At 39.8% G+C, this 15,331-nt stretch overlaps 1 protein-coding gene across 2 annotated transcripts in view; it reads left to right on the forward strand.

Annotated features, from left to right (window-relative positions):
* Positions 1 to 2,379: 2,379 nt before the first annotated feature.
* pard3ba (par-3 family cell polarity regulator beta a) overlaps positions 2,380 to 15,331 on the forward strand; it is a 128,464-nt gene continuing 115,512 nt past the window's right edge. The window contains exons 1-3 of one of the 2 annotated variants that reach the window (XM_007565310.2): positions 2,380 to 2,685; positions 2,785 to 2,919; positions 11,399 to 11,503. In XM_007565310.2, coding sequence (XP_007565372.1) covers positions 2,803 to 2,919; positions 11,399 to 11,503 — 222 coding nt within the window. In that variant the 5' untranslated portion in view covers positions 2,380 to 2,685; positions 2,785 to 2,802. Of the gene's footprint in view, positions 2,920 to 11,398; positions 11,504 to 15,331 lie in introns of both variants that reach the window. The other variant, XM_016678146.1, reaches the window with a different exon arrangement.

A 15,331-nucleotide genomic window follows, 5' to 3' on the forward strand; every position in this document is an offset into this window, starting at 1 on the left:
CTCGACCTTTAATTTGAGAATATTTACTTATCAGGCAAAACATCCCAATTTATTATTTAATATTTCATATCTTTTACAGTCTCCTTCAACTGTATTTTAAGTTAATCCAACATATATTTTCAGTTGTGTTAAATGTATGCTTTTGTAAATACTGTTGCCAGTGTTAGCTAACATGCAAAATGTAGCATTTTAGCAAATTTTAGAACATAAATAATTGCGGTGTGCTGTTGAGAGGTAGCGCGAGAACCCTTCAGACAAAAGCTATTTTGATGTAGCTGTCTGTGTTCAGAGGTTCAATTCACAATGTTGGGACATTTTCTGTCTTCTGCCTTCCTCTTTCCATCAATTTCCATTCTAATACTGCTAATAAAACCCACTGGCACAACAAAAATCTTTAAAAAAAAAAAAAAAGCTAACCAGCTTCCAAGTGTTAGCCAACATGTTGAAGCAAGCATGCTAGCTAAAACTAGTATCCTTGGATATATTCTAACTTGCCAATGTTAGCTAACACGTCATTTCCTTTAGGTTTAGCTAAGCAACTAGCTAAAAGAGATAGAAGGAAAAAAACAGAATTTATTTATTCTTAACAAAGGTGTAAGTTAATGTGAGCCAACTTGCTTGATTTAGCATGTTAAAACAGTATACAAAAAAAACATATCTCAGGTATTTATAGGCTGCAATAACTGATATGAATTATTTTGCTAAAACATTTTTAAACACAGGTTTATTTTCCCTGATGAATAAATGCCCTCAATAGTAACTCAATAGTATGAGTTTGTCTCATGCATATATTGGTTAAAGTCTCAAAGCATGCAAGATCGTAACAATAAAAGCTCCAATATCAAGTTCATTCTCAGTTTATCCTTCACTTGAGCCATGAAAGGGAATCCAGTCCTGCTCAGATGTGAGAGAAATACACCAAAGTATAGCAAAATATAAAGCTTATATCTATTTTTATCTGCAAGCAATAAAAAAGTAACAATGCATTAACATTTAAAAAAGGGTTTTTCATTTTTAATGCTCGTCTTCTACGGGGATTTGCTTGACTTCCTCTATCAATAAAACATTTAAAACAATCTCTGTCCGGGAGAAGGTAAAAGTTTGCATGTGTCTCATTTGGGGAAGTGGAGTTAGCTTCAGAGCTCTAATAAAACTTGAAACTTGACATTTCGGGAAGTTCTTTTGGTGTGTAATTGGGTTGCCAGCCTTGAACAAATAACCGTTTAAATGAAAGAACAGACTGTTCAGCTTTTTTTCAGATAAAACTAAACTGTTCTATCTTTCACCTCCCTACGTCGTATAGCCTTCAACGACGTAGCGTGGAGATGCACATGCTCCTGCTGGCTGATTAAATATGACTTCAGTCAGCATGTGTGGATCCAAGTGGTGCCAAACAGTAGTTGCACTGCCTGATGAGTCAGCAGCCGAGGGGAGTTTATCCGCCATCATGAACCCTCTGGGTATCTGTGCTAAACTGGGCTGCAATTCTGGAAAATTCAGGGGATTACCAACAAATATGCAGGGTATTTTTTTTATGGTGATTTATTAATTTACGGATCACCTCTTTCTTTCTTTTTGTCCCATTCCCTGTCTTTGCTCATTAAATTTACCTTGTTTACTCTGGATAAGATGAAAAAAGAAGTGCTTTCGGTGCTCCACTCTGCACATTTTGGGTGCAAAGCACACCGGTAGTGGGGGGGGGAAACAAAAAAACAAAACAAAAGAGGGAAAAAGTGCTTGTCCCAATTATGAATCCATTTGCAACGGTAGCTCTCTCTCGGATGTGATGGGGGAGGAAATCCCAGAGAGCAAAAACCAAACAATGTGAGGGAATGAGGCACAGAAGAGGAGCCTGTCAGCGGCTGCTAATATCCATAAAGGCAATTTCACAACACAACCTAATGACACAAAATGACAGAGAGTAATGGTGAGGTAATTAGAATCTGTGATGAGTGTGGAGAGAGTGTCAGGAGGATTAGAGAGCAGGCAGAGGTGTGCTTTTAAAGATCTTTTTAGAGATGTAAACAACTTGAAATAGGAGCAGCATGGCTATCGCCAGAAAAATAAGACATCACAGCTGTAACTATGTGGACTCTGCTGGATTTTATTTGCTAAATTTTTTTTTTGAAAAACATCATTGCTATATGTGTATCGGTCTATAAAAATGTACCAAAATGTGTTGAGGTTAGTGGTTATTAAGTGACAAATTCTGAAATAGTTTACCTTTACAAGGCAAAATTAGAAAGAAATATACTGAGTATTTACTAAGAATGTTTATTTACACTAACCTCAGTTAGTTAACACGACACTTACATTACGCTTTTTTTTTTCTTTTTTAAAGATTTTCTTTTATGCACATATGACGTAAGGATATCTAAAGCACACACAGGTAAACGCGGGTAGTGTCAGTGGGAGCGCACTATCCTTTCCAGCAGAGTATCTGTGATTTCTTCCGGGTTTTTCCGTCTCACTTTGTTTTGTTTGGGTGTATCAGCGCTCGGCTCAGTATGACAAAAACTCCCTTTTTTCCAGCCTTAAACGCCGCTTTCTTCGAGCTCTGTTAAAAACCAACATGTTTTCTGGGGGTTTGCTCAGCAGAAAAACTCGGTAACCTCGGAAAAAGTTCCTTTTTGTCGTGATTTCACCCCGACCCGAGGCACCTGTTGCTCGGGTTTCGACGGACAGGTGCTTTTCCTCTGAAACAGGGAGCAGCTTCGGCTCCTCAGACCTGTCAAACTTGGGTTACATTTATTCTCTTGTCGCGTGTTTGTTTTTAAACTACAGTGAGAAGTTGTTGCTGACATGAAAGTTACCGTAACTTTCGGGGACACCTCAGTGGTGGTTCCCTGTAAAGCTGGATGGACCGTCCGCGAATTAATCGAACAAGCCACACGGAGGTACCGCAGGATAGTAGAGCAGGTAAGCCCTCTTTAAAAAAAAATAAAATAAAAAATAACATCACTTATTTATTAATGTTTGTATATACATAACTATAGGCATGGTTTAGCTCCAATAACACTTTATTTCATTCCAGTCGTGCTTGTCATTTTGTAACAAACGCCTCTCATATCTTAATCAAGGTGTTGGGTCACGTGACACGCCAACGGCTGTAGTTATTCTCAAAGCTAACATAGCTAGCATTGGCTGTCAGCTTTGATTGGCGTCCTCTCTGGCAAATTTTTATTTATTTTGAAAAGTATTACTTTATTTCCACAAAACATTTAAAGTGAGTTGTATGTCTTTTAAAAAATATTTCAAAAAGAAAGTTGCAGGACTCCTTTTAACTCCTCCAGTTTTATTTATTGATTTAACATTTGTATTCTAAATATTATTACGAGGAAATTTGCTACTACTTTGCAGTGGCTCTCAAAGTTCACACAACTTTTCATGGCAGGTGTTTCATTTTTATTTAGTCTCATAATTCTGACTTCTTCCCCTCAAAATTACAACTTCAATCTCAGAATGTCATATTTAAGTCATGTTGTTGAAGAAAGTATGATATTTTTTTTCTTCATTTTTTAGAAATCCTGTTTCATACATAAGAGTTCACACCATTAAACAGATACTTTGGCACCAATTGATTTAAAAACATCATTTTGTCATTTTGGTTTAAGTGTTTTCAGCATACCAGCTCTTGATTTGGGTTGTAAAAGTTGTCAAAATCCTCTTCAGGTGAGTCCACCTGTCAGATTTAGTTTTGTCCTCATTTTGGGCTTTCTACCTGTTACCCACCTTTTCTTCTTTTTGGTTTAAATGTCATTACAGGGGCATTTACTCAAACAGTGAAAGCTCATCTATTCATAAGAAATCCCAAATCTGCACCATTTGTAGCTGTTGCTCTAAATTCAGTAGAGTTATCCAATCTTCTAGGTTTCAAATTGAAATGTATGAAAGTAAACATTGACAGGACAAAACTGCAAATTTGTCGTAGCTAATCCAGGTGTCACAAAGCCCTTAGAAAAGTGCAAGTTTTTGACTTTGAGCTGAAACTTGTGGTTTGCGTTCAGGTTTCTGGGCGTCTTATTACAGCTGTGGTTTGCAGAAAGTTTCTAGTAATTATCTTGAGGAGAAATCTCTTTAAACCTTTTCCACATTGTTCCACTCTATGCGTGAGTCATGATGTTCTCCACCCACGGTGCATTTGTAGGATGCAGCAAAGCCTTCATTCCCTCTGATCAGGATGGGGTGTGGCGTGGGGCATGGGGATGGGACTGGGACTGTTTTTCTGTCCTTATCTCTTGTTTTGAAAAGTAATTGAGACTTTCTGAACACAGAGTTCCTAATGAATCAAGGGAAAAGTATGGGATATGAAGTATTATTCAGGTCTGGAAAGGATGGAAAATGATGCCTCACCTTGAAAGTTATAGAAAAATATTTGCATTTCCAGACCTCTTCCCCTATTGCTTAAATTTTGTTCTGCTTTCCTTCTATTTTTCCCTAATTCTTTTTATATTATTTCCATCTTTTCTTCCCTGTGTACTTCCTTTGTTTTCTTCCTTCAGTCTTTGCTTTCCTGTACCCCCTACCTTTCTTCCTCGTTTGCTCACTTCCAGTTTGTTGTTTTTGTAGCTCGCGCATTTAAAACCCACCGGCTGTAGAAACACTGTCCGTAAATTTAAAATGACTGTCTCTATTTTGTATTTTAAAGCATATAAAGAACTAGATGTGGAGTTTTTCCATAAACGATGCGTAGGAAACCCTGCAAGGATGTTTACATCCACACAAAGACACAACTCCTCAGTCTTCTGCATCCTCACCGTTGCGATCTCTCCCAACATTAATCATCCTGCCAGGCTGACCTTTTTATTAATCAGCGGCTTGCGTGCATGCTGTCCTTGCGTGATAGCGTGCTGGCGTGTGTCTCGACGAGGATGCACGTGTTTCTGGCGGCAGACTCTGCTGTCTACCTGTACAATAGCTCCTGGTTTAAGCCCCGATATCTCGGCGGGCAGGTGGAAGTTTTCCGTTTGATGTCTTCAATGTGGCCGCAGCTGGAGAGGTGCGTGGTGGACAGGAGGCTTTGTCCTGTGAGTGATTGGGGATTAGGATTGGTGACAGGCCCCCCGTTCTTATCGGTTGGCTGGTGCCCGCTCAGCCTGCCCACTCTCCCTCCCTCGGGCGCCGAGTTTCCGGTTCGGAGAAGCCTTGGAAGCATGGATTGAAGGAGCGATTGGACGGCACACCTAGATGGCTACACACGCACACGCACACACACGCACGGCAGCGCTCATCCCTCTCGGTGATCCCCTGAGCTGTGGAGTGTTTGCTTCACCAACAGCAGCAGCCAAGCCCTCTTTGCCCAGAGGGTCCCTGTTGACTCTGAGTGCGACACGCTGCGGCGCACAAGCTGCACCGGGCTAAACGCGACCGTGTGATTAGAATGCACCCGGGCCTTGATTGCTTTTCACAGAGCATGTTAATTAGCTGCTGATGCAAGACACTGACTCAGCAGTCCATGGCCTCTGCGCAGTGTAAGGACAGTCCGGCTCGACTCCAAGAGATGGGAGCAGATTAGCTGCCAGCAGAACCCATTTAGCGCCGGCATTAGCTGCACGTTTCTCCACTCGCTGACCTCTCCGCTGACAGCAGGGACAGCATCAAGAACCTGAAGATAATCACCGCAGGCGTGTGGATGTGCATTCTGCAGAGTCCTGCTGAGCTTTCCCACAATGCCGTGTGTAGACCGTGCTAATTAGCAGTTTATTCAAACGTGTTCTCAGCTATGCCTCACGTTCAGCTACTTTCATTGCCATGTTGTTGAGGAAACTGTATAGCTTATTATAAAGTGTAATCTGGAAGACATGCATTTGCACATTATCTGAGTGGTGATGAAGTTCGTAGAAATGTTTCTGCTGCATAAGATGGGGGGCAATAGAAGATTGTGGGAGTGTGTGGAGTTTACACCTAGGATGTATATGAAGCTTCATATATATATATGAAGCTCTGTACAAAAGAACGTTTCTTTATGTTTTTTGGTATGAAAGTGGGAAATCAGTATATGGAGGAATTCTCCATAAGTTTTGTCTGCAATCACACAATCAAAAAGAAGCAAAACATGGCAGAAATCTCTTGAACTAAACTGAGAGGATGAAGGATGTCTGAAAGTTCAAATATTAAGGTCATAAACAAGATGTTTCACAGAAATGTGAAGGTCTGACATTCGGTTCTATTGAATTCAGGGAAAAAGAAATGATTTTAATCAATAACCATTTTTTAAATTAAACAAAATGTTTTTATTTCTAGCTTAGCAAAGGCCCTTGTGAATTTTTTTTTTTTTTTTTTTTTTTGCACATTTCCCAGAAAAGTAGAAATTGATCAGGCGTTTTTCTGAGTGTGATTTATAAAAACCTATTCTGTGAAAACATTTTAGGGTTTTGGTAACTTCTTTTGACATCTTGCGGCCTGCTCACAAGATTAACTTGCTTGGCGAGTTACACCTGGGTACGTTGGCATTCATTTTGAGCATCCAATTTTGATTAGACGGATATAATCTTCTCTCTGAAGGCCTCAAACAGCTCTTTGTATCTCACCAGGTGTACCAAACTAAATATTAAAATAAACATCCTGTAGCGTGTTGGATTTTTTATTTTTTTTGCCTTGAAGGTCAGCAGACTCAGAGTTCCTACTTCTCTGCGGAAGTGGACAAGGTTCAGCTCAGACTAAAACTCCTACATCAACTCAACAGTGACGGCTCGCTAAACGAGCTGCGAACTCTCTTCCCGTTTGTCGTCCAGCGTTGTCGGGTTTTGTGTCTCACAGCTCAGCTATGCAGAGTGCGTTTTTACAGTTCAATGTAACCCTTCCAGCCTGCTGCCGATTCTCCTCCTCTGCATGTTTTGTGTCAGCTTTTGACCTCGCTGGATGTCTGATGTGTTCACGCAGACATTGTTTGCAAAAGTTAGAGATAGCGCTGTTCTGTCTAATGGACGGACAGCTGGTGGCACGCGACATTATAAAGCAGATATGATTCCTTGTTGGCTGATAAGAGATTGTACTTCCTGATGCAGAGGATTTTTCTTCTCATTGGCCTGCAGAAGTGTACTCCTTTTGAAATGTATGTTTTTGTTTTTCAGATATAAAATGCAAATATTTGGTTCAGCTCCCTTTTAAAGCGACATCCCCAAATATAATCCTGTACATCACACTACCTATTGAAGTGGTTGTGTAATTTGTGCATCCCAGTAAAAAAATGAGTAAATGTACCCTAGAAATGTAAAAGAATGTTCCGTTAAGATTTGTAAAAGGCTTCATGTCAATTTTAGTCGGATATACAGTAAAAATACGTACGATTTCAGTTTTTAAACAGAAATATTTCAGTGTAGGTGATGTATTGTGAAAATACAGAAAACTTTTTACTTCCGGATTATCAGAAATGTGAATAAATCAAACGTAATGAATAATTAAATTACAGTAAAAAACATTACAATTAGATTTTTGAGTTCATGGAAAGGTTTGTAAAAGCAACATAATCTTTCATTTATAGCTTTAATAAAAACTGGGTATTTTTTTTCAATCCCCACATTTCACTAACTGCCATCTTTTCATCATCTCTGTTTTTCTCTCGCCTTTAAACACACCACCATCAATTGGCCCAACTTGAGAATAATCCTCGTTGACGCGTTCATTAAAGGAATAATAATTTTTTTTTTTTAATCACAGCTAAGCCCACACCGTGCTCTTACAGCTTCATAATGACACATTCTTCTGAGGATCAAAGTGTGAAATAGCACCAGCGCTTCACAGAATTTAGCTCCACTAATCGCTCCAGCGCGACGTCGCCCTCTCGGGATGACGTGTTTTGCTCGCCAGTGTGTGCGGTGGGTGGGAGAGGAAGGAGAGATATCACTTCTAAATGATGGGGGGGACTTAGGAGTGTAATTTGCAGGGAGTTTACTCTTCTAACCGCCATGGTAATTCTCCTCTGCAGTTGACTGAGTTTCAGCTCCTTTTTGTTACTTATTTTCTGGGGATAGTGAAGGTATTACAAGGGATTCAGTCTGAGGAACTTCAGAGGAATTTTTTATTCCGCCCACCCCCTTTTTTTTTCCTCCCTGCAGTTTTTTTTTTCCTGGAAAGTGACATGTATTCACTGTTGGATGGAGAAAAGAGTGTTTATCTGGGGTTTGCTTAAACTCTCCTGCAGAGGTGATCCTCATTAACACCGGAGCATTAATCTTCTGCTTTAATCCTGTGATCTGGTGAAGTCCCTCTTCTTGAAAAGCACACTCATTCCTCTTTATTTCCATTAAGCCGTGTGATATGTCGTCATCCCAAAGCAGACAATTAAGATTCCTCCTGCCTTACAGCTTTGGTTAAAATTGTATATCCACTCGTTATTGGCATAAGAGGAGTCAAGGTGAGGCTTTCGAATGAAAGAACGTTGTCTTAAATGTCAAACATGATGGTGACGGCATCATGCTGTGGGACTGTCCTGTCATATTGAAGCATTGAGCACTGTTAATACAAAAATAATCTGTTTATTCTATAGGGAAATGAAATGTTGTTGAAAATCATATTTGCAAGTATCTTCAGAGTTGTTAATGGAGATTCTTTGGACAGGGAGGATCTGAGGTAGCAGTCAGTCTTGCAACAAATCTGAAGAGGCCTCTGACTGAAGTCTGTTGCTGTCATGTCATGCTAACAACTCAGTTTTTCATACATTTTGGATTAAAGAAAAGTTCAAAAACAGCTCAATCTTTAGCGCCTTGTTTTACAAAAAATCATTAATATCGTTTCATTCCACTCAAATTGTTGAAATGCATAATTAAAAGACCAAAATTAGTGCCATATCCACACTCGTGATGACTGTGTGGCCTTATGCCAAAAGTGCAAATGTTGCGTCTACAGGGCATCAACGGCTGGTTAGGAGAGGAAGAATGCTGGGAGACAGTCTAGTTGGACCTGCTTTTCCAGCCAGCTGGGAATACTATGTCTAGTTGCCCTTTTTGAAACATATCTGCTACTATTATGTGCTAGCTGAAGGTAGTTAAAGTAGATAAATACATAGAGAATTTTGTAATTTCCAGTGGCTGGCACTACGTTTAAGTACGAATAAATGAACTGTTCAAAACTAATCTTCACTCTTGGCTTTGCTCGTTGCTTTCAGCCTTTTCTTTCCTTTTTGTCTGTCTAGTTGATGCTCTCACATTCCAGCTAGCTAACCTGAACCCTGGCTTACCACACCATAAACCTGTTTGTCTGAAACCTACTGTGTATTTAGCTACTAGCTGAGGCTAGGTGCTTTGGCTATGGCGGTGTAGCACTGAGAAAAAGGCTTTTCTTTCTGTTGATAAATCTAAAACGCCAGCAATTTGATTTGAGAGATGCACATTGTGGAAAAATTCAAAATCCTCTATTTTAGCATTGAGACGCAGAAGCGCTGGGATGAAGCTAATCAAAATAGGGCTTAGCGTCCCAGGCTTACAGCCCATATAAACTAATTTAATTGCTAATGCGTTTGTGTATTACTCTTTGTATTTGTATGTATGGTTTCTAAGAGGCCATTTACTTCTGCAAACATTATGAACTCATATGATTTATTTGCTTTGCTCACATTTTGCTTGTAAGTGTAAATTGTTCCTATGAATTCTACTGACATTACCTTGTTTTGTTTTCTGGTTTATATTTTTTTCTAGCAAAATCTTCTTCAGCTGCATGAAACGCTTGTGCATTTATAGACTGGGTCACAAAAAGAAGAAGCTTTCATTGTTCGTGAACTTCTCTGTTTTTTTTTTTTTCTGGGGTAAACGGGTTCCAGATTGTGGCGCAATCAAAAATGAATTGACTTCATTCTTTTTTTTGTCTCTGTTTGGGTGTGTACTCTTGACCTGCTCGGGAATGTGCCCACACTTCCCACGGAACAAAAAAACCTGAACGTTTATCTCCACCTCTATCTCATACCACAACCGCTGTAGATACTCTCTACATGCTGCGTCATGGAGCAGGTATGGTGTTGTGTTCAGGTTTTGCTTCAGAAACCCTTACCTATTCAGCAAAGTGTTTAAATAATAATTAAATAATTGCCCTTTGGAATCGATGAAGTATATTTGAATTTGAATTTGAAACCAGAAGAACATCAGCCACACAGCAGCACTGAAGGTGGTTGGCATTTGAGGAACCCATTGCAAACAAAGACCTCATTGTCTCTGTTTGGAAGTTACCATGAGAACCACTTTTGCTTATCAGCTGTATGTCAAGTGTTAGTGTTGGTGAATAAGTTACTTTTCAGCAAAGTGGTTATTTAATATCCTTTTGGTGAAGACAACTCTTATTGCTTCATGTAATATCGTCCACAACCTTATGGGTACAATTTGGGAAAGGTCTCTTCATGTTCCAACACGGCTCCAATGACATCCATGTCATTGGACTCATCCAATGACATGGATGAAAGCAGACATGAGTGAAAGCAGAGATCGCAAGATCTTCACCTTCAAATGCTGACCTTAGAAACACACTTGGAAAAATAGTCTAGAAATTCCCATAAAGATGCTCCTAAGACTTGTGGAAAGTCTTCCTAGAGCTAAAGCTGCTTTGGCTGGAGTTTTCCTGGCTTCACCTGTAAAGGTGGTGAAGAATGATGAGGCTATTGCCCAACTAAGTGGCTAAGGCAAAACAACTGGACATTGATTTGCTGTCAAACCACAGAAAGTGACGAAAGTTATAGATGAAGCAATCCCAAACGACAGCAGCATAATGAAGATGAAAAGCTCCAGAAATACAGAGGATGATGAAATGAAGAAGTTATGGAAATGTGAGTCTTCAGTGTTCCCAGTGGTAATTGGAGAACTCTGGACTGCGACCCCCAAACATGGAGAGGGCTTCCTGGCGTCCAACATGTTCCAATAATAACACCAGAGACTTCTGGGAACAGATAAAATGTTACACATCAGAGTTTTCAACAACTTCTGCCTTTATGTTTCTTACCCACCTTTTTGTGCTTCACTTTCTTGAGTCTGAAATGCATCTATTCTAAGGACAAGCTGGTATTTTCAGTCCAGAAACACCAGCAAGCAGAATGCATTTTTATACACTTAGTAAGTGAAGTCAGAGGAAGATTATTTGGAGAATATGGATATATTTTTTTGTAATTACTTCATTTTCTGTTGATTCAAAAATAAATCTGTCATCCATCTGTGTGCTGCTTGATCTTCCCATGTCCTTCCCTTGTCATTGTTATTGCAAATAAGAATTTGTTCTTAATAACTCACCAGATTAAATGAAAAATAAAAGAACCTGGATACTTTTTATATTTTACAGTCCTTTGAAGGAAAAACACACACAACTTTTCTGGAGTTTAAATTTCTTTATGGATGTAATGGACTCACCCGCTATTAATTTTAAGATTTGGTAGTGTTTATTCAAATGTCTTGTGGTGATTATTATACATTTCCCCCCATAGGAACATGGAGAGGTTCCTGTGAACATCCACCACTTGGAGTACACGGATGGAGGGATCTTGGACATTGACGACCTGCTCAGTGATCTGGTGGAAGACAGAGAGAAGGTGAGGACGACACACTTTACGTTGACACCTGATGGACAGCTCAGTGTGGAAAGATGAGCTGTTGCTGTGACGGCGATGTTGCTTTACTGTGGGACAATAAATCAGAAAATTATCTGTCGTTATTGGAGGGGATGGAGCCTGCAGTGGACTCTTGACTTTTTTTTGTTTCAGCCTGGCAGAATGACAGGGACAATATTTGTAAATCTAAGCATTCCTTGTACTGTAATTTATTAATACAAAACATGACAAGAAGATTATTTTTCTTGATTTGTCATGCTTGTGCTGTTCCAGATTGTCCTTCCTGCTGCAGTGTACATTTTTGTCCTCTTTGTCTCAAAATAAATCCCACAGATATTATGTCAAGCTTTCACGATCCATACTCACAGGTTTGGAGTCTGGATGAATCATGAGTTGTGAACATTTGGTCACATGAAAGCAAAAAGGAAATTGAATATTCAATCTTCTGTAATGCTGTTATACCTGTTGTTTTAGGCTGGATCTTTGTTTAGATGTTGGTGTGTGTTTTCCAGCTTTATATTACACAATCTTGGTAGTGTTACCATTTTTGACTAACACTCTATGTTCTTGGATTATATCATTCCAAAAATATTTGCTTCTGAGTCACAGGCTTTATTGCTTTAGTTTTCTTTTTAGACCATAACTCTTGTCTGGCTTTTAGAATCAATTTGGCCACATATGTTACCTGATGTTCTTAATTTTTTTTTTTTTTTAAAGTGATTACAGACATGGCTGAATAAATGCTCGACTCTAACCAGCTGCTCTCGGGTGCATCTCAATCAGGGCTTTCAAAAATGATCAATTATTCAACATAAGCAATACAAAAAGAGAGCTTTTCTTTTTCTGATGATAATTTGCTTCAAATTCAAAACAAAGTGAGTCAATTTGCCAAATCGTTTTGCGCTACGCAAGGCTGACAGTCAAAACGGTGAGGTGGCCCTGAAAGGTTAAAACTCCTTAGAAACTTTGTGACCTCTAGTGTTGTTTGCAGCATTTTGCTACAAAGAAGACTAGCAGGGAAAGCTTTGGGTAAGCCTTTATGCAAGCTGTTCTGCAGGGTGGCGGCTCCAAAGCTGAGCAGCTCTACAAACATGGCGAAGCATCTTAAGGATTGACGCTATGATGTTTATGAGAAACTTAAAAAAAGGTCAGTCATGTTTGTGTATCTACAGCAGCAGTGTATTAAACACACTGGTCATTATGAGATAACATTTTCTGTTTAAATATAAGAAACTCACCGACGTCTAGATGAATATTTGTGCCCCAGCAGGTCTGAACTGATGCGTGGTGAATGATAAATATTAACAGGCTCCATAGGAGCAAAAAAAAAAAAAAGAAAAGCAGCTCATAGAGGTGCAAAAGTGATGAAAAAATAGACAACTTTACATTATATTTTGTTTCTAAAATGCTGTTGGACTTCCTCCTATACATTAACTTTACGCCAATTAACACAATTTCTTCCGATAGTTAATTTATTTCATTAATTTAATGAAATAATTGGCTATCGGGTAATGGGGAAGTCCACAGTCTTCCCCTTACATTTATTTGTTGAGAGCCTTCATTTTCTAATTTTGAGAAACTTTGAAAACATCAACATTTGTAGAAATAAAAGCTCGAATAATTGGTTTCAGTTTAATTGATCATTACCTTAGTGAAATGTTTGGATGAGCTTCAGCCCCCTCCTCTTTTCCGGCTCCCCTCCCATTTTATCCTTTTTGTTTTAGCAGCTGATGAAAGGATAGCAGCTGAAAGAGGACAAGCCTCCGTCATCTTCCCAAGTTGCCAGTCATTGGACTTTATCTCCAGTCCTCAAAACGGCGTCGGCTCTCCTAGATTAATGAGCTGCGCCTGGCATTCTTGATTAGCCCCACTTCCTTTTGTTTGTCTACATTTTTATTACCTCGCCTCCTCCAGCAGATATATTGTTAGCGCTTTGTTTTTTTGTCTTGTTATTGTGGCCGATGCTGTTTTGCCATCAATCATACAGGAGTGGGCCCAGCGTGAGGGCCCTCCGCCGCTCAGCGTGGGCCCTGTGTTAGCCACGGATGCTAATGAGAGATAATGGTTAGTTATTTGTACTCCTAGTGCTCGGCATTGCCGCGAGTCCAGACCTCTTTATCTGGGCAAACCCTCGACTATTATTCAGCGCACAGACACGTTTCAGCTGTCCGCCGCGTCTGTGCTGAACTCCAGTGGCAGCCCGCGGGGCACCGTGTTGGCGCGTACGCAAGGAGACACCACTGGTGGTTGATGAGGGCGGAGATGAGGGGGCGGCTGTGATTTGATTACAGCTCGGGCCCCCTGCATCTGCGGCGTGCTCGCGCACACACACAGCGGCGTGCGCGGACAAAGTGTTCGTTAACCCCCCATCTTGAGACACGGGCCACCAGCCTGCTGATGAATATTAGTATCAATCAGATGAATGCGGGGAAGACGAAAAGGTTGTTGCTTCAGGTGTGACCACACAAAGGAGCGGCGTGGAGACGGACCACTCCAGGCCACTTCTGAGTCTATTATATCGATGCAGCACTGTTGTATGCGTGACTGGCAGCTGGAGGTTTATTGGTTAAAGCAGATACTCCACCAAATTATTCTTCAAAATCACAAGTTTACAGACATTTCCTCAATTTTTGGGAGCGTTGCTTTTGAATTGTGACTTTTGATTGAAAGTTTTGGGTTTCCATCTATGAGCTTCTCACTTTTGAAATCTACCCACAACTTCTCCATTGGACTGAGATCAACACTTTGTGTCCCTGTTTGCACAGCAATATGTTTTTTATGTTTCTGGCTTCCTCTTCCCTGAGTGACCTTTCAGCCCACGTTGGTAGAGTACACTTGTCACTGGATAATAATGCCTACCAGTCGTAGCCAGCATCTTCACAAGTTTTTTGGTTTTTGTTATTTGATTTCTGACATTTAGCAATTAGAAAAAAATTAATTATTGTAATCCACACACAATTCTAACCTAAAACGAGACGTTCAGTTTGATTTAACTTCACAGTGAGGAAGTGAAGTTGAACCTAGACGTTTAAATGCATTGAATACATTTAAACGTCTAGGTTCAACTTCACATTTAAGCCATCTGCTGCATCCTTTTTTTAATTTTTCTTTACAGCAGTCTGGCATAACATTATGATATGATGAGATATGTGCTCCCACCAGTAATGTAGATATAATTTCTGCTCTTAAAAGAAAATGTTTTGGGTTCACAGTATTCACACAGTCATGTGTGCTCAAAATAGGGTGAGGTGAAATTAATTTTTTTATTTTTTTTGCTGGGCTCAGTCAGATACAGGGAGGAAGCTAATCAGAGCAGGAAAAACAGGAAACATAACAGACAACTTGTTGAGCCTCAGAGTGCTGGGCTTCCTCTACATTCTCTTGCTTTACTTCCCTCAATCTGATTGGTGAACAATGTTGACTAGATGAGTTTTGTTGACACCTTTATAGATTCTCTTCACCCTGATGTGTTAATCATTCATATCGACCAATGGAGTCCCGAGAAACTTATGACGTTTGACAGGAGAAGTGAACACTTCAGTATATGTTTGCAATATTTTAACTCTTATTTTGTCTCAAAAAGCATTATTGGTTGGAACGACTGTCTGTGCTGAGATGTGAAAAGAACCTAAGAAAAACCCGTAGTTTTCAAATGGTGTCAAAATGGCCAATGTGGAAGTTTCACCTGCACTTGTGTCAACTAATACCGCTGAGAAACATATGGGTTATGTTTTTTAGATGGAGGTTGGTTTTCTGTGTGCCATATTAATCTATTGCCACTCAGATTGTTTCCTTTTATTTTGATATCAG

The sequence above is a fragment of the Poecilia formosa genome, unplaced genomic scaffold (assembly GCF_000485575.1).
Source record: "Poecilia formosa unplaced genomic scaffold, Poecilia_formosa-5.1.2 Scaffold174, whole genome shotgun sequence".
Lineage (NCBI taxonomy): Eukaryota > Metazoa > Chordata > Actinopteri > Cyprinodontiformes > Poeciliidae > Poecilia > Poecilia formosa.